At 31.3% G+C, this 17,668-nt stretch overlaps 1 protein-coding gene across 1 annotated transcript in view; it reads left to right on the forward strand.

The window, feature by feature from the left end:
• The first annotated feature begins 5,850 nt into the window (after nt 1-5,850).
• Nucleotides 5,851-17,668, forward strand: part of LOC141458418 (trehalose transporter 1-like protein) — a 35,034-nt gene continuing 23,216 nt past the window's right edge. Inside the window, exon 1 of the mRNA XM_074136369.1 lies at nt 5,851-5,994. Within this exon, the coding sequence (XP_073992470.1) occupies nt 5,953-5,994 (42 nt within the window). The 5' untranslated portion in view covers nt 5,851-5,952. The remainder of the gene's footprint in view (nt 5,995-17,668) is intronic.

Below are 17,668 nucleotides of genomic sequence, written 5' to 3' on the forward strand. Positions count from 1 at the left end.
ACACCAAATTGCAACCATTATTCTGATTTTAATTTGCAATTGTTTTTCTTCGTTAAGGGTTTGGAGGCATCATTAACCACAGAAAGTACACAGTCGAAAAAGATTGCTGATAATGAAAGGACAATATCTCAGACACGCTAAAATGTATCTAAGAAAACAATGAACACATGATGTAATTCATATGTTTATGAAAAAAATTACTGTATTCATTCATTCAACCTTTGTACGAATCAGACTAAAATAAAGAGAAAACAGTTTTATGCTTCACTGCCTACTTTCCATGATAGAAAATTTACGAAAACAACCTCTAAAAGACTTGAAGCACTTGACCTTTTGGCAATTATAGTACCTTCTTCTAGCTTCGAACAATAAGAAGAAATACGTCAGAGAACTTAAACCACAAATAGTGCCGTGTCGCCATATGAAATCCTACCTTACAGAAATAAACGCATACCTGTGACCTTCTATGAATTATAACTACAACTTTACACCACTATATTCTATATATAGAGAGCAATATAATTTAAAAACTAAGATTCAGTGCGATTCTAAGAAATAAATTACATTTACAATATTGTTGGCAACATAATTGAATGGTTGGTTTGGGATAACGTATGCTCATGTATTCGTAAATACATCAATCTCCACCACTTTTTTTTACACTCCTGAATTCATAATCACTATTGAGAAGTAAACAATATCTGATTCGTCTCTTTAGGGGATTTACAATATTCTTATATAAGTTTTACAATATATATCTTATTTTACCCGTCGCAGCACGCATGTTTACTGTATACATGACCGGTTTCGAAATTTAATTCATCATCAGAGGCAGTCTGGTGAAAAGACTTTACTTTCTCCCACTACAGTTGCTTAACAAATTTTTATAGTATATTATTAGCCAAACTAATTTTAGTAAATAATTCCCATAGGAAATCATAAATTACTTCCTCCAATCGCTCATATTACGTATATTACGTGCAAGTCTATATTTGATGATGAGTTTAGGTCGGAATTTCACGTTTTCAGCATTCCTATTCATCACCATCTTGCTTTAGCCAAAAATGTAAAATACACCAACAAGAGTTTTGATTTTTTTTTCCAGTTTTTGCAATAACTACTGTTATCTATAAAAGTACAACATCTGAAGAAAAATTCAAATAATATCTGATGGTGTGTAACTGCTTAATTTTAATTACCTAGTGAAAATTTTGATTTTCCACCAAACGGACTTACTGTCAGCACAAAATATTGCATTAATTCTTTAAGAATTGCTTTCAAGTGTAGCCAGGGGACGCAACAATAATGTTTTGGTCAAATCAGTGTAACAGAAATACAACTTCACAGGATCGTTTCTCCCTCAACGAGGCTTTCATCTAACTCGTGTGACGGAGAAAGTTTAACAAAGTTTGTGTTTAGATTATGCTGAAAAAAATGCGTCTGAACGAATGATGAAGAACATAAAAGTGAAGCAGTTGCCAAATAAATTGTCAGAGAAATCTGAGTAATTAACCCATAACAGTGCCTTACAAAATTTTGTAAAAAGAAGAATGTTAACACTAACAATGCTTGGTCTGCAATCAAGAAGAACAAAACCACTGCTGAACCGTGAGTAAGGAACCGATTAAATCACTCCTTAAATCCTAAATTTGATTTAAATCGATTCTCATGAAGAACACGTCTGCATAGAATGTATTTTCAGTTAATTATCATTTTCTGTAGAATTCATGAACATTCGAAAATAATAATGAATTGAAAAAATAAAGTAAATAAATAATACAAATAAAAATAACATAATTTTCTTCTTCAGTAACTGAACAATTTTTTACAAAAATCGAAAATATTAAAGAATTTTTAGAATACTTACTTAAAATACAAAAAAAAAAAAATTGTGTAAACACTCTTACAACATTCTCTTATAGCGAATTACGAATCACTTTTCTTGAAATGTACTAGCAATGCAGTTGGCTTCAATATCATAACATGTTCTCTCGATTAAATCTCAAAATCTCACTCAAATTCACTGATTTTCCATAAATAAGAAATTTCTATGTACTTTACATAATAACATGTTACTCATGGGCAAAGGATAAAATCCCACCATATGATGAAGATTAGGGGACAGTACGATAATTTCTAATGGCGCTTCCACGGAAATTAATAGAAGGTAAAACAATCCATAATAGTAAGGGATCACAAATATTCACAAAAACATAACTACATACCTGAACATAGACGTAAATAGAGAATTACTCCACAAATAACATCCAAATATAAAGACAGTTTTAATCAGGTGCCTGTACGGTCCAAGAAAATGGGGATCAATATTACGTCTTAAAGCAGAACTTTTGGGTACTCCAGCTATTCTGAACAACCAAATTATCAGTAGGACTATACATACATAAGATTAGAATAAGTTGAAATCAAAATATAATGATAACAAACATACCAGTTTACTAGTTGCGCATAGTCAATCATAACGTCAGTAACAATGTAATGAAGACAAATAGTTCTAATCTCCGTGGGCTCATTTAATAGGAATAGTTGACCTCTATAAGTTCTTAAGCGCCATCATCACGTACCAACAATACTAAAACATTCCAAATAATTCTGTTGATTTACGATAAATAAACCTTCATGTAAATAGGTTAATAAAGTTAGGTACAGTATCGATACAACTGCAGTAATTGTCAATATGTTTATGATATTAGCGTCAAGTTTACAATTCTATTGAATAGATTTTCATATTTATGAGATGATAACTATTTCTCACACACACAAATGTAAATACACACGTCTCCTTTCAGCATCCATGACTTACTTTTATATAAATAAGGTCATACAACAGTTTAAATTAGTTGTTCATCACCTCTTTTTTTTTATATAAGAGCAACTAATCCAATTTGTATCATATTTTGGGCATCGATTTATAGCTGGAAACATTTATTTCTGAGGTCATTCGAGCGGATAAAAGAAGTTTTTAAAAAATTTAAAAACCGATATTTCCGATAAACAAAAACCTGCACGATTAAACCATTTCCCTTCTCTAGCGTTAGCTGCTAGTTGGATTTGAGATTTGGATAGCTTCCTCGGTTGAAGATAGAAGATGCGAAAATACATTTTTTTTTATTAATATTTGAAACTGCACCATTTTTCTGTCTATATCCTGTTTTCAGCAGTTCCAGTTGTGGATTCAGGCTGCATTGCTTCTAGATTTTCCATTCCTGGTTACATCAATAACTTCTCCCATTCAAACGCGACGGTTTCGTTTCCTACACGCCTTTCGAAATAATATCAAGCTTACACTTTCCAATCGCAGATGATTTCTAATACTGTCAATTCTTTTCTCTAGTTTTCGGCGAAAATTAACAATCAGTTCTCAAAATTGAATATTTAAGAAAATTACCTACTAGAACTAAGATTTTTACCATCAACAACTCTCACACCCTCGCAATGACTCTTATGCACTCATCGCCCGGCCAGGTTACTCATCAAGAAATAATAGTGATTAACAGACGCCAATGATTACAGCTGTCAATGCGCAAAAAACAAAAATATATAATATATACGGTAAACCACATTGTAGTAAGTAAACTGCAATAATTAACGCATAGCTTAATAACCAGTAACATTAAATAGGCTATTAATTGACTTTAATTTAAAATTTATTTTTAATAAGTTAGAACTCCTCGCAGTAAACATGTGGATGCTTATCTTAAAACTTAGTAGGGCGTTGCTTCATTAATATTCAATTTATGCAAAATGTAAGAATTACACTGCTTTATCAGTCAGGGCAGCACAATATTACTGTGGTTCAACATTTGTAAACAATAATGCAATGTAAAAATGTGAACGAACTCTTTATAAATTTCAAAAGAATTGAGTATTAAATAATGACCAAAATAAAAAGATTTTTTTTTCTTCCAAATTTAAACATTTTATTCAATTCGCTATAACATTGAACTATTCCAGGAGCGCAATATAAAGCTGTTGGTATATTGTTTCTTTGTGCTGCAATGTGCGATTTTTCGTTCTGATGCCCCTGCACAATTCACTAAAATAAACCCCACAGGGTCAAAGAATAGTGTCGTCCTTGCGGTATCCCTGACTAACATCACAAAATAGCAGACAACACCGACACATCACACTCTCAACAACCAACTCTCCATTTCAACATGAGAAAATCACATTTCAGTTTTTTACCTTTCCAATGCACTTTAAACGATCAACATCAGCTGTGCAGATAAAGTCCAGTTGCTCCGCCATCCTCCTGAACTGATTACCATGGGGTCCTTAAAGCATTTATCTACCGATCGGTATGTGAGCTATCTTCGAGGTGAAAATTTCTGGTGCTCCAAACAGCATGAATTTCAGCAGAGCATTGTCCTTGATTTAACTCTTGAAAGAACATCGTCCGATTGTGTTTCTTAGCATACCACAATGGATCTAGAAAATTGGGAAAACAATAATGGTCTTCAATTTAATCTTCTACTAAACGCAACGCACAAGATATATGATGAAATAAATCAAGACCTTGTTGAAGACAAAGGAAAAAGGAATAATAATAAAAAAAAGATATCGAAGAATGTAAAGAACACTGACTACTTACCAATTCAGTTATGTGACTATGAAGATAAAAACAAAAAATAAAATCATTTCAAAAAAAGAACTTCTGCCGTCAGTAAACGAAAAAGAAGCAGTGCAATGAATCATATTGCAGGTCACGGGCTGAATTTCTAACAACTTTGTCATTTCCGAGAAACATTAAGTTATTAAAAATTTAGGGAAGGCGAAAAGTGCATATTCTTTTTTTAAAAAAATTAAAGCCAGGATTTGATACATTCCATTAATTTTCCTAATAAATTTTTTCATCAACTTGATAAACTTTTAAATATAATAAAAAATAATCTGAATAATCTACGAGGAAACAACTTTCTCCTGATTAATTATCTTAGTTTAAAATATTTTCATCCTTCGAAATACTAAATATTTCCAACGTCCAAGTTTATTAGTAAAAAATGGCTTATCTTAGAAATTTTCATATCAGTAATCTTCTTCTAAAGTCAAAGCAAATAATTAAATTTGCAGAAACATTCTCAAGATTGTCTATCGCCTTAATTTATATAATACAATATTTTGTATTTTTATTTTGAATTTCTTTTTTTTCAATCCATTTTTTGTAGTAATATGAAACTCCCAAATTTTATGTTTAGAAAATTTATCTATCTCACAAGAAATTGCGTGAATCAAAACAGGAGAAATTATAATTTTTGTATCTATCCAAAACTTTTATAAAGTTGCTGAATAAAGCACATTTAATGACGTATGGGAAATGCATTATGTTGTTCCACTACTGAGTAGATTTTTTTTCCGTTTTTTTATTTTCCCGATAATAGCTCCAACGATTTCTTTTAAACTTCGTACGCTCTTTTCCATGACTTTTACTCGAAGCATTTTCCAAGATGGGGTCAAACTTCGCTCTAAAATATCATTTAAGTATAATGTTTGTAAGGCAATTTCAATTGCCTTCATAACGCGGAAATTATATAAGCATATAACATATAAGTAAAAATTTAGATATAAATAAAATCGGTTTACCGGGAATGCTAATTTACTAAATAAATTTCGAGAATACTTCATTACGTACTTTGTGGTAAAATCAAGTTATATTAGCTTTACGCACAAGATTTGTGGGTGATTAATGTCAAAAATTCCAGCATTTCAACTTCAATAATTGGAATTATTAAAGACAGATTTCTGAGCCACCCTTCTCCAAGCAAATATTACAATGAACCTGGGCTATTTACCAGAGGGGAATGGGTGGTAGTAGGGAGGTGATATATATTTGAAACAGATCCTATACTAGTTACATTACTAGTGTTCTCAGTGAGGGGGGGAACTTTAAACCGTACGATTTGAAGTAGCCGGTCGTTCCAAGATTATCAATTAGTTATGTTTCTAACACTGCATCGTACATACTCCAAACTCTACACGGTAAGTAATTATATTTGTTATGTAACTGAAATTAAAGAAGTAGGTAAGATTCTTACTTTGACGAGAAGCGGTTATGCATATTTGTAAATCTAAATTACACTACAATGACTTTTTTTTTAAAGGGAAATTATTTCTGTGGCTTGGTACAAGAAGTGCCTGAGTCAATTTTTTCAATTTTTGTTTTTTTGTCTTAAGTGAATTAAAAAAAGCCCGTGCTTCATTTCAAGAAGTGTCCAAATAAATTCTACGTTTAGAAACACGATTCTATGAAATGAAAAGTAATTAAGTCACTTCTCAATTTTATCCAACTTTTCTGCAAGATCTGCCTATCTAAGACATAGTTAAATGTGGTTTACAAAATTTTGTGCAAGATTTGTATATGTGCACTTGAGCGTTTTTGTTATTTATTTTCAGTGTCAGAAATGCTTAAGTCATGACATAGGTATTTCTTGCACAAATATATTTATTTTTCATTACACGTGGCAGCAAGGCTGTTTGACTTAAGTCACACTGTAGGTCGCACTTTGATGCGGTTTTTGGCGGCAAATAATAGCAAACCAACCATTTTCCTTGTTACTTTTTACGCTGTATTAACACCGTGATAAATCTTACGCTCTATCATTTAAGTGATATAAAATGTATTCACACTTTTCACGCGGAAAAACTATGGTTAAGTTGTGTTCTGATGCGACGGATAAAGGTAAGTGTGAAATATTTAAGTTAAAGTACATTATGCATTAAGTTTTATATAAAATAAAATATTCTAGAAGAGATATGATTATGATTTTCATTTCAAGTTAAAAAGTGGGATGTACGATATCATTTAGAATTGGTTTTTTATTGCAATATTCTGATTTTTTATTATGTACAGATACTAATTTTGGAAATTTGTGAATAGTGTTTTTTTTTTTCAGTCAATTCAATTCACCGCGTTTTACCAGACGATACAATTGTGTTGGCTACACCATCAATCGCTGATGGGTCGTCTCATCATTCGGCGACTTCAGGGCCGTTAGCAAATATTCAGAATGTCAGTCTTTCAGAAGATCTTTTCATATCTGATGATAGTTCAGATGTTTATAATCCTTCGCATAGTGAGGAGTCATCTTCTGGTTATGAAGAAATAGAAAATGCTCAAGACATTCGAGAAGTTGAAGACTTGATTGCTGTAAACAACTCAGAATCAAGAATCCTGAATAAAAAAGGAAGAGGAAGAAATAAATTGGCCGAAAAAGACAAAACTAGAAAGAGGAAAAGAAATCCTAGTGGCTGGGAGAGAAATAGGCGTCATGAGGCAAGAAGCAAAGGTGACCCTTATTTCTCGACTTCAAAGAAGTATGTTCCGGGAAAAGCTCTAAAAGATGCTTGTACATGTAAAAGAAAGTGCAGAGAAAAACTTAGCGAAGAGATGAGATTACAAATTTTTCAAGACTTTTATGCATTGGATTCTAACTCTCAGAATCAGTTTCTTGCACAGAGCTTTGAAGAAATCGAAAAGAAAGTGGAACGGCTTCGTCAGAATCAAAAACCAAGTAAGCGACGATTTACTCTGTTATATTTTTTGTATAATTGCGAGGGGTATAAAATTCAAGTATGCCGCTCTATGTTTCTAAATACGTTAGATATCAAGCCGGGGAAAATTAAAGTTATAGCAAAAAAGAAAAGAGATTCTACAAGTGGTTTCATTTGCCCAGCCGATGAAAGGGGGAAACATGGTCACCAGCAGAGAATATGTGTTGATTCAGTTACAAAAATTGAAGAACATATAAAAAGTTTCCCTTCGTACATAAGTCATTATTCAAGATCACACACTGAAAAAAAGTACTTGCTCCAAGATTTGAACATTTCCAAAATGTATAAATTATACAAAGAACATTGTTCACATCAAAACATTGTACCAGAACTTGAATCATTTTATAGAAAAGTATTTGTCGAAAAATTCAATTTATCATTTCATCATCCTTCTAATGACACCTGCGCAAAATGCGACAAATATAAGATCCAGATTAATGCCTGTACAGATTTACAAGAAAAGGCAGTACTAGAAGAATCTTACACCCAACACCTTGCCTTGGCTGACCAGGCTTATAACGTAAAAAAAGAAGATAAAAGCCAAAGCTTCGATAATGGAGATGTAGCATTTTTAAGCTTTGATTTACAGAAATGTCTCCCAACTCCTATGCTTCAAAACAATATTTCTTTTTATAAAAGATGTTTGTGGACATTTAACTTAACTGTTTACAGTTGTGTTAGCAAGAAGAAACAAGCTTTATGTTACATCTGGGATGAATCTATTGGAGGCAGAGGAGGTCAAGAAATCGCATCCTGTTTAAGGCAGTACATCTTAACTTTACCAACAAATGTTTCTGAAATTAATATATTTAGTGATTGCTGTACGGGACAAACGAGAAATATTTATTTAACAGCCATGTTCTCACTTATAATAGAAAATTGCAGCAAAAATGGAAGAAAGCTTGTGATTAATCATAAATTTCTAGAACCCGGTCACACGCATCTAGAAGCGGATACTATACACGCGGCTATTGAAAAAGTAAAAAAAAATACAACTGCTAAAATAGAAATACCAAGAGACTGGGCAAACCTCATTAGATTAGTACCAAGGAAACCTCCGATAGAAGTGATAGAAATGAAACAAACAGATTTATTAAATTTCGAAAATCTTTTAAAAAGCCATTACGTACATCGAAAACTGAATTCAGAAAAAGAACGCATTAACTGGTTCCAGATAAAATGGTTACAATATTCAACCTTAACTCCTACAAAAGTTTCGTTTAAAAATTCATTTAGTTCTTCTGAACCGTTTAAAATATTGGACTTGGCCAGAAAGAACATTAGTAATGAAACATATTCCACCCGTTCAAGTACATTAACAAGAGTTAAAATGATAGAAACACCAACGCTAATCCCGATTAACAAAAACCGAATCCCTTTACCGGAAAAGAAAATGAAGGACTTAAAAGATTTGATGCCATTTTTGAGTGAAAGTAGCCGCTCCTTTTATGAGCCACTTATTTTAGGACCAACAGTGCCCCTTGAGGATGAATATTTACCAGATGAACGAGAAGATTAATCAACAGTTCATTTTAATATGGGGAACTTTCCTAATGTAATATTTTTAATTGTATAATTTAAAATAAAACAATGAATTAATTATTTAAATGTGTTTATCGCCTAAGTCAGTCTTTCATTCGGAGATTTATATCAAGAAGTTACTATGTCTGATAAAAATGTAAAGGTAAGCATAATTTTATTTTTTTTTACTGTAAAATTATTAATTCAGTGTTAACCTAACCATAAAACACAACTTTTTTTAAAAAATATCATAATATAAAAGATTTACATAAACATAAAAAAATCTTATGTGATAAATTGCCTTTCTTGAAAAATGATAAAATTTGACTTAGGCACTTCTTTTACCAAGCCACAGATTTATGTTATTAGAAAAATTATTCAAATAAAATTTGAATCTTCGGAAATATCTCTTATCTATAATTGAGAGAAAGTAAACAAATCTGGTGTGAATACTAAAACATTTTTTTGGTCGTAATGTTTGTAATTAATGAAATTTCTGTCCAGAATCACAGTCTGGCAAAATTTCAAGTGGTTGGCCTAACTTATGTTCATGAAACTTTTTAGCAATTCTCGAGCAAATTAAATCATATTTGAAACAGCCGTACTTTAAAGTACTTCCAGTTCATTCAACTCGGAATTTTCGCCACACAAAGTGAATATATAAATAATGAACATCAATAAACTTAGCGGAATAGCATGCTCTGGCAGTAGACATGATGTTTACAATCCTAGATTTACACATTTGAAAACATGACAATAAATTACTAGCATCCTATAATAAATAATTCGAACTGATCAATCACATATCATTTCTAAAATTTAGATTAATATACTCTAATGAGATTTAAATCCAACTATTGATTCAAATTTAATACTTTATATTTTTCAATCCCTAATACATTACCTATATGTTCAAATAAATAAATCTCCAATAATTGGCGCTATCTAAATCTTATTTTAGACTTGTCTTTTTTTATACAATGAATTGATAGTGAAGGGGTTATTTTTCAATGCGTCCTTTAAGAGGCTGGGATCAATATTTCAACGACTTTAAGAGAGAGCTTAATTCATCTCTTCCTAAAAAAAAAACCACCAAAATTTTCTCAGAGAATTATTCAAAATTTTAAATAAATAAAATACAAAATATTGATTTTGTGAAGTGGCCAATTTTCTTAAATATGCACTTTTGGTACTACAATTTAATTCCTGTCTTACTTACAAATGGTAAGACTGTATATTTCACGAAAATGACACAAAAGAAATAAGCCTAACCACCCACTTTTTCAGAAATGCCGCTAATCTTCTTTTTTTTCTTCTTCTTCTTCTTCTTCATATTAATATGGTAGGCCAATATAAGTATACTGTTGTGAACAAACTTTAAAGAAAATCGGGAAAGCACAAATTTACTAAATGGGTTTTTCAATTTTTTGAGACGCTCGAAAATGGTTCGCATTTTTTTTAAACTTGGTATACTCCATTTAATTACGGTATTCAATGTTTAGTTTATATTTTTTAAACGATAAATATTATTAAAGGCACTTCTAGGAAAGGGGATGGTTAGCTTTACTCTAAAAGTACCAATTTAATATGTATTTATTAAATTCGGTATTTAGTGAAGAAAATTGCACTTACAAAATTACCGCTTTATTGATTTTTATTGAAAATGGAACCAACAATTATTATTATTTTCTTCTAAACTATGTAGTATGTAGATGTCAAACTTTTATTTCCGAAAGTGGCTAAAGAGGCTTCTAAGGGAAGAAGGCTAACGTGAATTTCTCTCCAGAAATCTCAGAATAAATTTTTCTGGAACAAAACGAATTATAAGCACGGGATTAAAACATTTATTATGAATAAAATATATTTCAAAATTTGGAGATTGAAAAATGTATTGTATGAAATAAGAAAAAGTCATGTGAGTGTTCTTATCAGATTTTTTCCAACAACATTTGGGATCTATATATGGAAAACTATGTCATTATTTACTATTTAGTTCTTATCAAAGTAGTGATAGTGAATGGTTTGATAGTGCATTTTACAAGTTTTTTGTACAGTTTAGAATCATTAAATATTTCTTACATCCACTTTTGTTATGACGTCAGATTTTTTACTCGAGGGACCTCCAAATTTGGCGAAAATTCAAAATTGGCTATCTACATGGTCGCAATAATTCCTCTACTTATTCTAAAAGTAAAGTAAAATAAAGTAATCGCCTATTTTTTCAGGCGGGCTTTACGTCCAACTACCAATTAGGTGTCGTGGACGGAGGCGACTAGCAAACATACTTTACTGTAAATTTCTTTTTATTAACCATTAAATAAATTCCATGGCCTAAGACCGAGAATCGAACCCAGTACCACAATGCATATTAGCTTTACAGGTCTCGCCTCTAACCACTCGGCTACCGTGGCGCCTAATTCCTCTAGTTATTCTAGTTACAAGTAAAGTTTAAACCAGCCTACTTTAAAGATACAGCTGTTAGTCGAGCTTTTAATCCGCACTTAGTTCCAGGTAAATTTATTTTTTGAGATTTCTGGAAGTGCTACTTTCGCAAAATGAACTACCACTCGCGTCAAATGAATTCTAGAAAAAAATTTCGTCCCTCAGCTGCTTTCTGATTGGATTGGATGAACGATCTTAAGAGAAGAGTGTCAATGCGAATGGTTTACCATGGTATAATGTCATGTAGTCTCTAAATCACAATGACCATATTATATGGAAGGCCAAGTCGCATTGACTACATGAACTGCCACTAAATATTGATAAAAAATCCAGAAAAAGCCAGATTTATTATTTTTTCTAATGAAACTCATCAAATTTGTCGATTTTATCTAGCATTAAAAATGATGAATTGGGGAATAAGCAATCAAATAATAATTTATTTTGTTAATGCTAAAATTTTATCTTCTTTAACTAAGCAACCCATTCGCACATGACTGTAGAAAAATCAAATTATTTCTCTTACCAATAATGAATTCCAAGATTCTTACTTTCTAAATTCTTGTATCTGTTTACTAATGTAATTAACAGTGGTTAAGTTTTAAAAACTAAACTGAATTACGAAATTTGTTACAAATGTTTTAGATATTATATAAACAGATGAACTAGCAGATAGCGTAAAACAAACAAGGAATAAGCGAAAGTTAAAATCACTGAGCCGTTTATAAGTTACTTTTATAATTCATACTCGAAAAATATTTTGTGTTTTTTCCACTTTTTAAGAGAAAAGTAAATGAAAGTTTATCTCAAGGATCTTCTCCCAGACCTAACCTCCGGATTACGAACAATATCCCAACATAACTTCTAATACCATTTCCCATGTTTAACAGATACTGGTGAAATGGGTACACTGTTCTAAAATGAAATAGTGGTGAAATGGTTAATCTCAAATCCAAAATTCTAACATACTGACCGGTACCCCACTTGGTACATTTAAGGCAATGCATTAATGAAGATTAGTTAATTATTAATGGTATCCATGGATTATGTCAGCAAAAAAAAAAAAGTGAAGAGAATTCATGGCCACTAATGTGGGAGGGACTGTAATTCCTTCGTATTGTGTCTGTAAAACAGCTAAAGTGGACATATATAATCTACAGGTCTGTAATTTTGTTAATTTGCCTGCACCGAAATAATGAGAGATAACAATGCCGAGAGAACGTTTGCATCAAGATGGCCCATTATTGTTTGTATCCTGGTTGTAGTTATCCAATAAAGACCTTTCACTTAAGGGGCTTTAAGAGTCAGAGATGATGTCGCCATTATGATAACACTGAGTCACTGGGTTTGAGAATCCCTACTTTTCAAAAAAAAAAACCCTTTACCGGAAGTTGAGATAAATTCACAGGAGTTGATTTCAAGAAAAATCACAAAAATGTGGAAAAATATTTGGTCCTTCCAGTTTATTATAGTAATTTACTTCATATTAGGAATAGTAATAACTCACCTTAATATTACTATTACATGAGGCAAGACCCATAGACTTTAGGGCGAAATCTATCCATTTCCTCTCCCAGAAGTGTCACGCCCTTAAACGAATTCCTCTGAAAAAAATAAAAATAAACAAATCACAAAAGTAATCTATACATCGAGCATTAGGGGAAAAAAATTAAAGCAGGCTTTGACTCCCCTCTACCACCAAAAAAAAAAGAAGACAAAATATCCCTGATGAATTTCGGAGTTTAAAATAAAACTGAAAAGGATTTAGAATTCCATCTTCATTCCAAAAAAGAAAAACTGTACATTTAGGATTAATAAGAAAGGGATCATAATAAAATGAATTTCCGTCGAGTTAAGCTGATTACCCATAGCTTTTCTTTTTCTGGGATTGTCTCGATAGCTCAATTGGCCAAATAACTCCGGGCTCCTAAAAGCACTTCAGATGGTGGTGAAACACCTTAAATTATAATGGAAAATGAATATTGCTATATAAAAGTTTATAGGCAAACAAAATCGATTTATAGATATTTGGGATCTCTACTTTTATTGAAGACAATTTTTAACTGCTTTTTAAATAAGAGTGATTTATATGTGTGCCCCGTCTGTGAAATATTTTTTTCAGGTGGGTTTTACGTCCATTAGGTTGGAGGCGATTAGCGAACATACTTTACTGTAAATTTCTTTTATTAACCATTAAATAAAATCCAAGGACTAAGACCGGGAATCGAACTCAGTACCACAATTCATATTAGACCGTCTGTGAAATATAGATGTTTTGTTTTCGTGGAAAAAATAATAATGATGATTATTAGTAACCTTCACTCATAAGCATGTTAATACAGAATCCCCATTCCATCAAATATTTTTTAATAAATTAATCAATAGATATTAAAAGTAGATTCCAGATAAGTAAGATTAACATTTGAATTGATGTTGGGCCGCCTGTATGTGAAACCAACAAACCATCTGTGTAATGCGGGTCACAGCGCTAGCCAGATGATAACAGTTCTTTCTCCGAATGAAAAATTGTTGGGATTATTTAAGAAAGTAGAGTCTGAACGTAAAAAAATTAATTTGGCGAAGAAATGGGCTAGGGATAAAACTAGGGCTACAACCAGTTCTTGATAAAAACGGCGGTATAACCTGTAAAACATATTTTTTTATTGAGCGAAAAAATTTTCAAAATATTATAGAATCTTGAGATGCTGTAGCAATAGCAAGTTCATAAGTTTTTATTCAAGATTTTTTTTTTATCGCTAATTTCTTTTACAAATATTTTCTTTTGATGGTCCAGATAACAAATGGGAAAATAGTGATTCAATTATTTTGTCAAGATTTATAGCAAACCTAAATACAAATTATTAACACAAATATATATATATATATATATATATATAAAAAACCTCATTAAACCACCAGTTATACAGCCATAAATTTAAAAGTTAATTATTCAATTAATAACATAAAAACATTCGCTGATAATTAAGATCAAAATTTATCAATGACACTCCAATACACATATAGATAAAAAAAAAACTACCACCTAACTTATAAATAAATTTGATTAACAATTTCTAAAACCTTGCTTAATATCTTTTAAGATTAATATACTTTGTTTACTTTTACAAAAATTCGCAAACAAACAAAAAAATTAAAAATTTAATTAAATGTAAGAAATTTATAGCAAATATAATGTCCTTTGTGACAACGATTTAAATATGACCTTATGCGTCTGATAATATCGTGTCAAGAACGAGTAAACTCCCGCTGAAGCTACAGAAAGCTTAAAATGCGTCAAAACTATATTAATATCTGAACAAAAAGAAATGATTAGAAAATCCGGCTGGGTTACAAGATTTCAGCATTTTCGTTGAACTCAATGCTGCAGCTGCACATTTAATTAATATAATTACTGTAATATACAGAAATGTACTACACTGATATCTACTAGCAGGAAAGCCTAAAGGAATTCTCTGTAAAATAATTTTTTCTACCATTTTTCAATAATGTCACAATTATTGAAATCAAAAATCAAAGATTAACGATAAAGCGAGCATTCAATTTATTCTCGTGTTACTTTTATTTATTTATTTTTTTATTAAAGCTACTTTACAAAAGATATTTTGTGAACAAAGATAAGATTAGATTTTGAATGTTACAAAGAAATGCGCCAACAGCAACTGGCAGAGTGGGTATGAAAAAGAAAAAAAATCTGCAGAATTTAGAATTGTTGTGCACAAACTTAATAGACTGAGAATGAGTCAAATGTTTAATACAATTTTTTAAAAATTATCCTTTAATTGTGAAAAATCAAACAAATTTCTGAACAGATTCAGAACTTGACAGTTGGAGAGCTGAGAGAATCTTTACCTGATATCGCTTTTGATAAAGCACGATTCAAATTATCTTAGAAGGAAAACACGTTTTATGGGAGGCACGCACCGATTGCCAGGAAAACAGCAAATCGGTATGCGTGTATAAAATGCGCTAATGAGGTGAAATGATTTACTACTTATTTTTGTACTTCGAGTATAACAGCGTACTGCTACCTTAAGACTTATATTGCCACTATTACTGGTGGCAGGAGAGTCCCTATTTCACATCACCCATTTTCAGATGATGGAGGAATCCCAAAATGTGAGACGGTTCGAAGGAGGGTATCTGTATCTTCTGGACTAATGGCATAGCTAGTATTGGATTATATTGGAGTTTCCTCTATTTCCCTACAAAATTCTGCTTTGCAACATCATGCTTTAAACTAGGCTCCTACAGGTGCCCTCTGAGTCGACAATCCCATTAAGTTATAACTACCCACAAAGAAACTACTACGCTCAAAGTTATGAAGATTAACAGTGAAAAATTCAAACCTCTAACTATACTTCTTCAAATCGATTATTCTATGAATTTATTTATATTTTATTATTATTTATAATGATTATTCATTTATTATGAATTTCATGTACTATATAAGGTATATTGTTTTTAAAAATACATTGTATTTTAAATTTATTGTATACTGTTTCTTTTTTTAGATATCCAAGATATTTTGAGGTAGTTAGTGATAAACCTTGTGATACTGGTCGTACTCCATTTTATATTAATTATTTTCGCAACGTTTTACCTTCCAGGGCAAAACATGGACAATACCTTACTTAATAATATTAATTTACATATATTACAATCATTATTGCTAAAACTAACTTTTTCGCAATTTTTTCCCTCTCATGAACACCTTATTGGGTATATTATTAATGTAGATAGCATTTTTTTTTTTTTTTTTTTTTTTTAAATAATAAATTACGACCTTCTTATAACAATATGAAGTAGACACATATTCCCTTATTTTTCCCTACCAAAATTTGTGCATCAAAAATTTTAAGCCAGTGAATGTTTCCATTCAAAAGAATTTTTATTTTCATTTCATTTATTATTAATCTTGTATTCCAATTCAACGATATTAATTTAATATCCCTGTTAGCCCTGATGGTAGCCCTGGAAGGCTGAAACGATTGCAAATAAATAAAAAATTAGGACAAGAATTATAAGGTTATCATCAATCCAAAATAGACTTTGTTTTAAAACAAAAATTAGTAAAAAGCAGCTGTAGGCGTTTTGGTAGCTGAGCGAAATATAAAAATAGTACGTACTGCGGTTTTGAAACTGATTCTCGTGACTGAGCTCAGGTTTTAAATAAATGTTATAATATGATTGGTAGATATAAGTACAGTATGTTATCGAGAACTGATAGTAGTTATGACATAAAGGTTCCGCCAGAAGTTATTGTAAGCTTACATTTATATCCAGAATACTGGTGTAATTATAAGAATAACTTCACCGTTCATTGTAATAATTTATATTAAAATCACATTACCTGAAAAAGAATACCTTAATTATTAGTGTACTGGATTCTCAAGCGAAGATTGGAGTTCGAATTCAGCTGTCGGCTCCTAGATTTTCTCCTCCTGGGAGTTTCTTACAGCTCACTGTTCGGTGATGGTCAGTAACGAGGGAACATGGTCCGGAGGCCGGCAGTGCAAGGGAAAAAATCACCGGGCGCCAATGATCTCAGATGATGAAGCACCTTAAAAATAAAACATTAACATAACCAAAATTAATAATGAATAAATCATGATAATTTAACATGAGGGAAAGCTTTAGCAAGATTGGAAGCGGAGTACACTAGTAAGAAAGGAAGTCCTGGGTTCAAACTCAGGAAGGTTGTGAGACATTTCTCTTTCTAGGGGACCCCAAAGCTCACTACACTATGATGGACAATGTTGCTCTCCAGTAAAAGAACACTGCCCTCCGAGGCTAGAAGTGCACTGAAAAAGCTCAGAATGCCAATCACCTTTCACGTAATAATTCTATAATGAAGTGAAACTGACAATGACTAAAAAAAAATATTATTCAGGAAATCCCATTGCATCTATTTCTGTAACCAATTTTTGATTGATATGATTACAATAATTCCTCTTGTAAAGTAAAAGAATGATAAATAAAAGACAGCTGTTAACTCCAAACGTTAATTGTAAACATTAGTTTCACAAATGTTTCTTGTGCACTTTAATTTCCTTATTATATTAACAAAAAAACAAAAACAAACAAACAAAAACAAAAAAAGAAGATAAATATGCTTCTAATA

Source organism: Rhodnius prolixus, unplaced genomic scaffold (assembly GCF_049639745.1).
Source record: "Rhodnius prolixus isolate KJV_2025 unplaced genomic scaffold, Rpr scaffold_5, whole genome shotgun sequence".
NCBI lineage: Eukaryota > Metazoa > Arthropoda > Insecta > Hemiptera > Reduviidae > Rhodnius > Rhodnius prolixus.